The sequence below is a fragment of the Ursus arctos genome, unplaced genomic scaffold (assembly GCF_023065955.2).
Source record: "Ursus arctos isolate Adak ecotype North America unplaced genomic scaffold, UrsArc2.0 scaffold_2, whole genome shotgun sequence".
Classification (NCBI taxonomy): Eukaryota; Metazoa; Chordata; class Mammalia; order Carnivora; family Ursidae; genus Ursus; species Ursus arctos.
The window spans coordinates 58,998,651-59,010,791 of NW_026622874.1; the positions used below are offsets into that span (position 1 = coordinate 58,998,651).

At 45.4% G+C, this 12,141-nt stretch overlaps 1 protein-coding gene across 1 annotated transcript in view; it reads left to right on the forward strand.

Moving 5' to 3' along the window:
• Positions 1 to 2,020: 2,020 nt before the first annotated feature.
• Positions 2,021 to 12,141, forward strand: part of RGS5 (regulator of G protein signaling 5) — a 46,613-nt gene continuing 36,492 nt past the window's right edge. Inside the window, exon 1 of the mRNA XM_026517252.4 lies at positions 2,021 to 2,295. Coding sequence (XP_026373037.1) covers positions 2,252 to 2,295 — 44 coding nt within the window. The 5' untranslated portion in view covers positions 2,021 to 2,251. The remainder of the gene's footprint in view (positions 2,296 to 12,141) is intronic.

Below are 12,141 nucleotides of genomic sequence, written 5' to 3' on the forward strand. Positions count from 1 at the left end.
CCCACCTTCTAGTATGATTGAGATCGTTTTGATTCTTGAATAGTCCACCCGTGCGTCACACAGACTCTTCTGGATCGATCAGAAACCTGCTTTGAGGGGCGCCTGGGTGGCGCAGTTGTTAAGCGTCTGCCTTCTGCTCAGGGCCTGATCCCGGCGTTCTGGGATCGAGCCCCGCATCGGGCTCCTCCTCTCTGAGCCTGCTTCTTCCTCTCCCACTCCCCCTGCTTGTGTTCCCTCTCTGGCTGGCGGTCTCTATCTCTGTCAAATAAATAAATAAAATCTTAAAAAAAAAAAAAAAGAAAGAAAGAAACCTGCTTTGATGCTTTGACCTTCAGCCCTGGCCAAGACATCACCCTCCATTGTGCTACATTAATTTTTTTCCACTTTATTCTCTCCTCAAGGATCCTTAAATATCAAAATGTAATTTAGGCTCTTGCCCCACGGAGTCTCCTCGACTAGTTTTATATTCCCAATCTGAGACTCAGCGGCCAACAACAGTGTTCGTATCTCTGAACATCGAGTGGCCATCACTCAGATGGGCTCCTTGGCTGGTGTTTATGAAGCCAGCAAACGGCAGAACTTGGACAGTTGCATTGAGCTCAAGCACTGTTTGTAAATGTCGACGTGCTGACTTTGTGCTGAGTGCTGGGGTTGCAAAGGTGACTAGGACGGGGTTCCTCGTGAATAAAATATATGGTGGAGAGCTGCAGTCTTCAAACCTTTTTGATTACAAATTATAGTAAGAAATACAGTTTATCGGGGCGCCTGGGTGGCACAGCGGTTAATCGTCTGCTTTCGGCTCAGGGCGTGATCCCGGCGTTACGGGATCGAGTCCCACGTCAGGCTCTTCCGCTATGAGCCTGCTTCTTCCTCTCCCACTCCCCCTGCTTGTGTTCCCTCTCTCGCTGGCTGTCTCTCTCTGTCGAATAAATAAATAAAATCTTTAAAAAAAAAAAAAAAGAAATACAGTTTATCTAATGACCTTGTTCACACACCCATATTAGCCATGAAAGCAAAAATTTCAGAAAACAATATTTAACTTTCTTCATGCAATGCACTTGCATGTGTGTCTATTATCATCTGTTAATTTAATATAAAAAATCAGATCATAATACAGTATATTGACTTTACAAGCCAGTAACGGGCCCTGATCAACAATTTAAAACAAATAATTTCAGACAATGGGGAACATTATGAAATCATCTTTAATTCTAAATTTAGAGCTTTTCTTACAGATGATGTGGTTGCTGTTTATTTTTAGCTTGGACTCATGCCAACCTCTCAGGCATCTGTATTTACATATGAATTTATTAACCCCTTGGGTCCTGATGGGATGAACGGCAAATAAGGTCACCTTTGGTGGGAATAATCCTGGAATGATTGGAGACAAGGAAAGGTTGAAGAGCCAGGCAAGATTAGCCTGGCCAAGGATGGGTGACGGAGGCAGGGTCCAAGGAATTAGCTGATGTCATTATCAAAGTAGAGAATAATCACAAGACCGATTATAGAATTAGGGGAACTTGGGGGCAATATCTAGAGGATAGAATGCTGTAGGGTGTTTTGTCTCTTATATCACTAAGCTCAAGGCTTATTTCTTCCCCCAAAACTTCTCTGGTGGCCCTTGAAAGCTCACACATCTTGAGCCTGCCTCCATCTCTCACTTACACTTTACTATAGGATGTTTTGGGGTCTTGAGAGCAGGCGGTACCTTCCTTTGAGTTCCTAGCATCCGCCGAGTGCCTGGCAGCCTGGCACTCGGCTGTACAGATACTCAGTGCACATGCCCCGGCCTTTTTCTAAGCCTCACCTCCTCCACTGTGACACTGAGTTGGGCTAACTGATCTCCGGGGCTCTTGCCGTCCTAACGGGCTATGATTTTGACAGATCTGGGGCAGCCCGAGGCACTCTGCTCTGTGGCTGGCTCACGTTTACACATTAAAACATGAATGACCCGTGCAGGATGGAGGGCCCTGCCCTGCCCCGGCAGAATGAGCATCCTCCCTGGAGCAGCCAGAAGCCCAGTGCTGCAGAGACAGGAGTCCAGCCTCCAGCTCCCACAGCCGCCGCTGCGTCCCAGCCAGTGATTTCCCCTAAGGTCTGGATTGGTCGAGGGAGCTGCAGAGGGCTGGCAAAGAGCCTCTATATATTCCTCGGAGGGAGAGGCAGTCCCAGACAATTGTGAAGTTTTCAAAGTCTCTCTCTGCTGTTCCGAATTTGGGCTCAAAACTGAGGAGCTAAGCCACTTGCCAAAATGTGCAAAGGACTTGCGGCTTTGCCCCATTCATGCCTGGAAAGGTGAGAACCAAGTTATTTTGGCTTAAGAGATGGAGATACGCAGAATCTTTGCTCAGGGGGAGGATATCCAGGGGCGATAGAGAGCCGCCTGTTGTTTGTGCTGAGACAGGCGTGTGAGTGTAGACTGGGGCTGGTCTCCTCTCTGCCAACAGCACTGACGCTCATAGGACCTGAGCCCTAGGAGACAGACCCCACAAGGGCTATCTCATGCACCGTTTCGTATCTGGAACTTCATTTCCTCTGAGGAGATGCCTAGGCCATGGGTGCTTGGTCAGAGTCAAAAGTACCAGGTTAGGGGAATGGATTCCAACCTCAGACCACCTGCCTTTGAATCCTGGTTCTGCTACTTACTATTTTGTGACGTTGGGCAATTTATTTACTCTCTCTGTATTTTTGTTTCCTTCTCTGTGAAACGGAGATGCCAAGAGCATCTGTCTCAGGGGCTGGTTATTAGGACTGAATGAATGACTGGATATTAAACACCCAGCGCCCTGTCTGGCACACACTGGAACTGTGTAAATGTTAGCCTTCACTACTTGATGCATGTGGACCGAGAGAGGGAGGCAGGTTTGCCATGAGTAAGAGGGGATTTCTTATTGTTCTTTGTATCTTGATCCCATTAGATAAAAGTAGCTGGCTTGCTGGAGAGAAGAAAGCCACGGGGACACGGAGGTTATTTATTGGCTGTTATTCTCTTTTTAGATACATGGGAAAACACCTTTGAGGTTCTCAGGTTATCCTTAAGCTGGACGATATTCTGGAGGGAATCTTAAGCATCGAGGCTAAGAGCCCAACGATCCTACCTGATGCAGAACAGTGGGGATGTTTAGCCTCCTCTTACTTCTTAAGAATGAATTTGATTACATTTGGTTTGAGTTTTCCTTATTTAAAGGAAATAAAGGTGAACATTGTGCAACCCAACTCCATCCCTAAAGGCACTGGCAGTGTTTCCCTAAGAAGGTTGTGCTCAACGGGCTATTTACGATTTCTCCTGTCTCTTCCAAGCTCAGGTCTGACTCCTATTACTGTTCTACACCTGATTCACAATCAACCTTGATACTGAATCACTTTTTGAATCTTTCAGTGCAACAGTGAAATCTTATGCTCCACAAGATAACTAATGTTCATGTGGAGTCCTTTAGGGTGGCCAAGGAGCAAGCATTTTTGCCTAGAATGCCTGAACCTTTTCATTTACTGGCAGGTGGTAGATTCTTGCAATTTTTGTTTCCTATTAATTTTTTCTTGTGTTCTGTTTCCATTGCAAATAGAATCCTATTTCCGATTACAATGCTGCCTGAGAGGAGTGTTTTGGAGAAATGGGATTGTGGAACTGTTAGCACATATTTATGGAAAAATCTGAGACTATCTATCCTGAGGGAAGCATGATGCTTGAATGAATGCATCTAAACCCACCATCCCTGCTCTCCTCTCCGTCTCTCCTTTCCCTCATCCCCAAAGACCCCCTTCCTCACTTCTGTCCACACTACAAGAGGAACGTGGATGGGCCTCAATGCTTAGATAAAGATGTTTGAAGACTCATACAGACTAAATTAGGACAACATAGACGCTTACAAAACTGACCTGTTTATACTGGAAAGCTCTACTGAAGAGTTACATTGCACCTTTCAGTTGCATTGGAAATAAAATTCGGTTTATAAAAACCGGATTAACATGTGATTGATCATAGTGGAAAGAGGACTGGCAAAGGAGCAAGAAACAGATTCAAATTTGTCATTACCTAAATTTGCATCCGTGAGCAAGTTCTTTCACTTCCCCAGGATTCTATGTTCTCATTTAATCAATGAGAGTTGGGTTGACTGTCCTCTCACCTTCTTTTCCATGCTGCCATAGTTTAAATATGTTTAAAACACAGTTTAACTCAGTAGCTCGCAAGAGATGTAATTAAAGGGAATTTTATCCTAATGAATTTCTCTCTACAAGTTTGGGAGCAGAAAAGAGTCAATTAATGAAAACTCATCCAGAGCCCTACCCTGTGCTGAGATCATGGCGGGGGCAGAAGCAACCTACTCAGGAATTCTAATTCTGATTTACAAGAAAGCTAAATTTATTCCACGTGCCAGGAGATTTAACCCTAGAAAATATTCCTTGTTCAATGTGTAGGGAAGCATTAAGCCAGAGCCCGCTTTGACATAATCCTAGAAACTGTTCTTTCTTTCTCTAGATCTTTAAGACTCTTGCTTATTAAAACCCAAAGTTGACCTCACATGTTTTTATGTATTCAGGGCGACCAGTAATCCAAACATATGAGCAACAAATGGCTACCACCCCAAATTTCTGCCTTGTGGCTTATTGAAACCAGTGCTCTGTGGGTGGTAATATTACAGTCAGTGGAAAATGAAGAAGTTGAGTCAGTTCAAGTTCTTACTTTTCACCCACAGTTTTCAACTTCGAATTTTAATTCAAATTCTTTTTGAATTCTTTTGAAGATGCATTTTATTTCTAGAGTCTCTTGAATGTCTCTGAACGAGCTTAAGTTTTAAAGTAAACATCACTCTTCAGAAAAAGACAAAATATTCTAAAATAAAAGTGTTATGATGCTGATTCTCAAAAACGTTGTTCGCATAAGATAAGGCAGTCAGTGTGATTATTATAATTGTTCTCCTTCAGTGCTGACTAGTCCTGACAAGTTCACAGTCTCTACTAACCTAAAAAGGAGAGTAAGCCAGTAGTGAAAACTTCGCTTCTGACAGAGAGTTTCCCCTGGGAGAGTAGTAAAGCAGCCCAAACCCTGTACCTCTGTCTGGGTCTGTTGTAGCTCTGATTTCTGTTTAGGATTGTGAAGGCTGCTGGTGGCGAACTGTTTCCAAGCCACAGTTCACCTGGGTGATTCTGGTCATCTCAAGTTTGTGGCAATGCTGGGAATTTTAAGAGCTGTAGAACGTTAACGAGGAAGGTGACATTTTGGTTCTTTTGATTTATTATTGTTTTTACTGGACATCCCATTTTTTTCTCCTCTTCTGATTTATATATGGGTGTAAGTGTGGATAAAGTAGAGTTGAAAGTCACCTAACAAGCAGGGCCACAATCAACTAATTGTTTAAGGTCGTTAAGCCCCATGCAAGCACCTTGCTGGGTGGGCCAAGGCTCCTGGGGCTGCAGGATTAAGTAAATACTGCCTTTTCAAAGGCGTGAACACATCCTTGGACCAACTGTGGAGAAAAACGTGGCAACGGACTTGCACATGTCATAGATCAGTCAGATTAGGTAAAAAAGCATCAAGGAAGCCTACAGGCAGGGTGGGAGTGTCTCTAGCTGACTCTAGGATCTTGCTCTCTGGGAATAAGTAAGACTATGAAGCTTGCTGTAGCTCACAGTCTTCCGAGATAATCACCAATACTTCAGTGAAACTTGGTAATGTTAAGAAAGTAAACGAACTATTCAATAAAATTGAGGGTTGGCGAGTCCCTCAGAAAGACTTTGCTTTCATTCTTATTGATGACACAATATTGATCATTTCTCTGGATTGCCTTTCAAACCTCCATAGTTGCCTTAGGCATAAGGATGAAAGACCCGGACCCTGCTCTCAAGGAAATTGTAGGCAGCCATGTTGGGGAGAGAGCTAACAAGAAATGAGTCCCTGGTGTTGAGATCCACTGTGAAGGAATAAATGCACGGAGTACAGGAAGCACAAGAGTGGGAGCAGTTGGGGGTGGGGGGGCTCAGAGAGCTTTGGGTGGTCAGGGACACTTTGCGAGAAGTTACAAGAAGTGATACTTAACCCAGGCTCATGACTGAAGCCTCAGCAAGGAGAGTAAGCCAGGTCTAGCGGAGAAGAGCTGCGAGAAAGAAGGCCTTCCAAGGCCAACTCCCCACCCTGCCAAGTAAGAGTCAAGGAAGGGAGAGGGCCCAGCGAGCTTGGCGGCTGTTAGGACATCTTTGCCCTATCGGCATCATCTCTCTGAGGCAAGCAAGGAAGGCACTTTGGATTTCTAATCAGTTCACCTCCTGTGCACACATCCTGTAGATTGTTTCCCGGGGACTTGTCGAATTCCCGTCCACTCCTGTCTGTGGAGATCAGAGAGATTTCCTCAGGGGATAGATATTCTAGCCCCCCCCCCCCCCCCCCCCGCCTAAAGAATTTATTTACTAAATAGACAATCTGTACTTGGCACATAGCAGGCACTTAATAAATATTTTGTCAGGAGAATGCACGAATAAATTTACAACGAGGGGAGAAGACAGCGTTGCTCCCAGGTCGGCCTGGTGCTTCATTGCCTTGCGAAGGGACAGGAGGAACATCAGCAGTGTATTAGGGGCTGCAGTGAGGAGAGAATGTCTGCGGCAAAACAAAGAGGGGGAGTGGGAGTCCCCTTGGAGAGGGAGGAAGGTAGAGGGCAGCCTCCGGCATTTCTGCAACTTCCTTAGGAAAATCTTGTTGAAGAGGTGAGTCTTTTTGTTTCGAGTGAGGGTAGGCCTGGAGCTGTGGGTGAAGCTCCTGAAACTGTCACCCCTTCAGCTCCGTCTCCTGCGGTTACTGCCCCAGCTTTTCTGATGGACTTCATCCCCTGTTCTAAAGACGCTCCTCTTCCTCGTCTGTCATTCAGTCTGGGCCATGTTGAAACGCCAGATCGCAATTCAAAATACTTCTGGATCCCAGAATCTTAAGTTTGGGAAGATCCTTGAAAGCTTATCTAATTTTTCCTTCTTTAGCAAAGACTAGCCACTACTAAGGGATAGCTGGTATCTAGGGACGGGGTTAATGTTTCTGTGGCTCATGGTCATGGCTTTTGTCTGTCCTTCGGGCCAGAAAGCAAAGGAACTAAACTTTAATTAGTTCAGTCAGGATCAATCCTTGGTAACAGGAACCAGACTATGGCTGGAGGCCAGAAGATAGCAGGTTCCTATCTCCTTCTTCCTTTAAAGCCCCAATCAGTTCCCAGATAACATTGAGCCTGCACTATATTTTAAAGGCTGAGTCACCCAGAGGAGAAAGACAGTGAAAGCCTGTTTTTTGACTGCCTGAGGAAGTAACTCCTAAACTACACATTTTAGGAATACTAAAGAAAACCCTGATAAGGAAGGGGGCAAGGTCACAGTCTATCCCCTGCCTTAACAGCAGCGAGGAGGTGGAGCCGAAAGAACATGGCGCTTGTAACTCTACCTCTATTACTTCTAGCTGTGTGACCTGGAGAAAGCCACTAAACCTCTCTGAGCTTCATTACCTCATCTGTAAATGAGGATATTTTTCTTGTTGGAGAGAGACGCTATAACCCCTATTAAAGAATTAATTTCCTTCCATGCTTCTTTACCTCTTCGTGGGTAGTTAGAAATCATTTAAATTTCAGTTGTGTGCCAAGGCCTTTGTTAAAACTTATTTTCATCCTTCCTCATCATAGACTTATCTTTTTAAATAATAAAGATGGATGTGTCAGGTAGTACAGTATTTTTACCGTTTCATCCATTAAAATATATCCTTTAAAATACATCCTTTAAAAATATATCAACTTTTTCCAAAACATTAAAAGACATTAAAAACCATGATCAGGGGCGCCTGGGTGGCGCAGTCGTTAAGCGTCTGCCTTCGGCTCAGGGCGTGATCCCGGAATCCTGGGATCGAGCCCCACGTCAGGCTCCTCTCCTGGGAGCCTGCTTCTTCCTCTCCCACTCCCCCTGCTTGTGTTCCCTCTCTCGCTGGCTGTCTCTCTCTGTCAAATAAATTAAAAAAATCTTTAAAAAAAAAACCATGATCATACTTAAAAATGAATAATTCTTTAATATTAGGAAATATCGGGCAAGGATCCAAATATCCTCAATGTCTTTTTGCAGTTGGATAGTTTGAATCAGGATCAAACCAAGGTCCCACTTTTTTATTGTTACTACTACATTTTATTATTATTAAATAGATAAGCGCTACCCACTGATCGAGTGCTCTTTCTACAATTAACTGGGCTCCGGTGTGTAAAAGCCCTTCTTACACATGGACTGAAGGACGCCTAGAGACTGCTTTTATCTGGTGGGGAGACATTAGCAATCTTATTATGGAGTGATTGACAAAGCAGGTGTGGTGAGCAGGGGTGTACTGCTCATAAACAACGCTGAGCTGGGGGGTTTGTCTCCAGGGCTGTTTCTCCCACTCTCCCTGTCCCTTCGGTGATCGCAGAGAGCCTCGCACAGAGCCTGCCGGGTTTCTCTACATCCGGGTCTTGTTGACTCCACTCCCACTGTAGGCAGCACCCCGTGCCAGGAGCTGGGGGCCTGCTGGGCTGCAGAGCCTTCTTCTGCTCTTTTGCTTCTCACGGTGAGGGAACTGAGCCCTCCTCCGTGACATAGTGCTGAACTAGCTCCCATTCACCTGCTCCCCATCCCCCCCCCCCCCAGGGGCTGTAGGATATTCCCAAATCTCCACCCAGGAGCAGATAATACAGAAACCCCAGGCTCACGCGTTGGGATTGGTTGAGAGACCCTTACATCTCTCCTTAGTCAATTTCTCTTTTTCTTGCAATTTTTTGCAGAACACAGGATTTTTATTTTTTAGAGAGAGAGAGCGCACACACATGCGCGGGTGGAGTGGGGGAAGGGGCAGAGAGAGAAAGAGAGAGAGAGAGGATCTTAGGAACCCAATGCAGGGCTTGATCTCATGACGCTGAGATCATAACCTGAGCTGAAATCAAGAGTAGGACGCTGAACTAACTGAGCCACCCAGGCGCCCCTGTAAAGCATTGGCTATAACACGTGGAAAGGGTCCTGGGTGGGGAGTACTGGTGTCCTGAGCTGTAACCTTGGCCTCTGCTAAGCAGCACAGGGTGAGTCCCGAGTCAGGTGCCTCTCCTGGCCTCATCACCATACTTGTAATGGTGATGAGTCAGTTCTATGATCCTCTTTCCTCCTTCCAGCTCCACTACTTTATTGTTTTTAATTTGAACACCATATGTTTTGAGGAAAGCTTGTACTTTTAGTCTAATTTTGCATCTCATCCCAATCCCGCAGGAAGGCCAGGGAACTAACTTCTGGATGTAGCTTGAAAGCAGCAATCACTTAAAAATGTGCAATTTTCTTCCAGCCACTTTGGATCTCAAAGGACTAAATTAAGAACCCATATTTCTTAAAAAATACTTGTGACACATTCAGAATAAACTTTCAGTTTGTGAAAAATATATATTTATGGGCAGTGGAATGTGACTCTTTTATTTTGGTGAATTCCATCAAAGGAAAAGATGGTTTCAGCTTCTTGTAAAATTTGAGGGTAGTTTGGTTCAAAGATCATGGATTCTAACAGCCTGTGATTCTTGTACTTTGTTTATAGTTAATCTCAAGAGTGTGAGCTCCTGGAGGGCAGGCGGGAAATGTGATGTGAGGACAGAGTCATGCCTGGCCTTGGGGGTGGGCTTCCACTGACTGCTTTCACACTAGGTCACGTTTTTCTCCAGTCAATGGAAAGAGTGGCCCACCCATGCCCTTCCCAATGCTGCCCAGAACGAGACTCATCCTTTGCCATAACAGTGAAAGAGTTTTCATCCTTGAGGCTGGAATGAGAAGGGTGAATCCGGATTTCTCGGCCTTTATATATTTAAACAATCTTCATCTACCAGCTGAGCAGATCCTGGAGTCCCAGCAATTCTCGAAGCGAGGTGAGGACTGCTTTGGGGACTGCATGAATCCATGCCAGGCGTATAGCCCACAGCGACTGCAATTTCTAACTATGCGAGGGCATGGAGCTTGCCTCTACCCCAGGCATTAGAAACTGGGTCTTCCTGGGGCACCTGGGTGGCTCAGTCGTTAAGCATCTCCCTTCAGCTCAGGGCGTGATCCTGGCGTTCTGGGATCGAGCCCCACGTAAGGCTCCTCCGCTCTGAGCCTGCTTCTTCCTCTCCCACTCTCCCTGCTTGTGTTCCCTCTCTTGCTGGCTGTCTCTCTCTGTCAAATAAATAAATAAAATCTTTAAAAAGAAAGAAGGAAGGAAAGAAAGGAAGGAAGGAAGGAAGGAAGGAAGGAAGGAAGGAAGGAAGAAAGAAAGAAAGAAAGAAAGAAAGAAAGAAAGAAAGAAAGAGAGAAAGAGAGAGAGAAAGAAACCGGGTCTTTCCTGGAAAATCTGAAGGGCAGCCAGCTAATCATAGGATGCGTGTGTCATCAACACAGCTCATGCACCTGTGACTGGGTCTATCCACTCTGACCAGAGCGCTCCTGCAAAGTTCAGACAGGGCATTTCTTTGCAAAGCACTCTATCCCGTTGCCATGTCCAGATACAATAACTTGGCCTGACACTGTTTCTCCTTCAAAGAGGACTCGGTGCAGGGTGGAAAGGGTTCACCCAGGCAGTCTTTGAATGCTTTGGGCAGTAGGTCTCCGATCTTCACACGGGCTCCAGGAGCAGCAAACGAGGCTAAGGCCACGCGTCTATAGCCTACACCTTCTTCCTTCTCCTCTCTGACTGCTTCCCCAGACACTTCTCAGGCAACACCCAGCCCATGTGGACAGAATCTCAGATCCTCACAACTCTACGGTCCAGAAAGATGTTGGAACTATCCTCTTAAAGAGGATAGAGAGGAGGAGATGCGACATGCAGTAAAATACTCGGAAAACGTAAAGCTCTCTGCTCTGCAAGGGCTCGTTCTCGGGAGTGAAGCGAGTGGCACTGTTTTGGTCAAGCTACTACTTTTTGACATTTTCTTGTGCAGAACATCTGTTTCTGGACGAGGCACTTGTCTGTGGGGATTGGGGAAGTTTAGAAAGAATGAAGATGTCTCACTGACAAAGTAGTGTGCTGTGTTCGGCAGTGTATTTGAAGTGATAGTTTGCAAGAGGCACCTGAGTTCAAGACCGTGCGACGGAATGACCTGGGCACTTGGGGACGAGGTCAGCAGCACAGGTCACACTCCAGACTTTCTCAGGAGAGCCCATGGTCTAAGCACCCTGGTGCGGGTGCTTTCTGAATGACCAGCTTCCGGAATCTTAGACTCTGTCTCTGAAACCCCCAAATCTAAAAACACGTGTGTCACTTGAACACGGACACGTGCCCCTGTGTGCTTATGCCCGCCGATGTCATTATTTTGCTCAACAAACCCTTTTAATCATTTGGCAAAGAGGCACGTGAACCAACTGTTTCTGATTATTTGAGGCAATGAGTCTGGATCTGTTACATAAATTCACAGTGAGAGGACACATTGCATTCTGGGAACCATAGTTTTATTAGGCGATGTAACACGTGTTACTTACCACTGAGAAAGGTCCCAGTAAATTTTACTTTGCCCCTCTGTCTTTTCTTCCTTCCTCAATACTCTTTACTGCCCACTTTATGTCCTTCCTCTGTAATATATTTAAAAAGTTAAGGTAGGGGCCGTGTACAGCTAGAAACTTTTGGTCTGTGAAGTCCCTCTTAATAATTTAAAGCAGAATGACATGGAGATGTTCAAGGGCTATGGGTCACACCACTGTTCAGAGAAGCTCTCGTGGGAATGCCTCTGACCCCTCCACTTTGGGAACTCAAAATAAACCATAAATTTCTGTCTTCCTCAACTTGAGGACAATGTTCCCACTATTCATTATCTGGCTTCCAAACTGAATTACCAAAAGTCCAGAAATCTTGCCAACAATATTTTGAATAAAACAGGGAATTGAAGGTCAAAGGGAAATAATCTGCTTCTATCCTGTCTTGTCCCCCCATGGCCTCTTTCATCACCCCCAATAACCTACTCTGAGTGATGAATGTGTCAGAGACAGGCCACGAAAGCATGGGAAACATCTCCATTTCCACGGGAACCCTTGGGTAGGGAGTAGCCAATGCCTGGGAAAAACAACACCCTTTTTTTTTTTTTTTTCAATTTTTAAATAGCAACACAAAGGCGGTGATATTACAGTGTAGCTCTGAGCCGCGCCAGGCAGCAACAG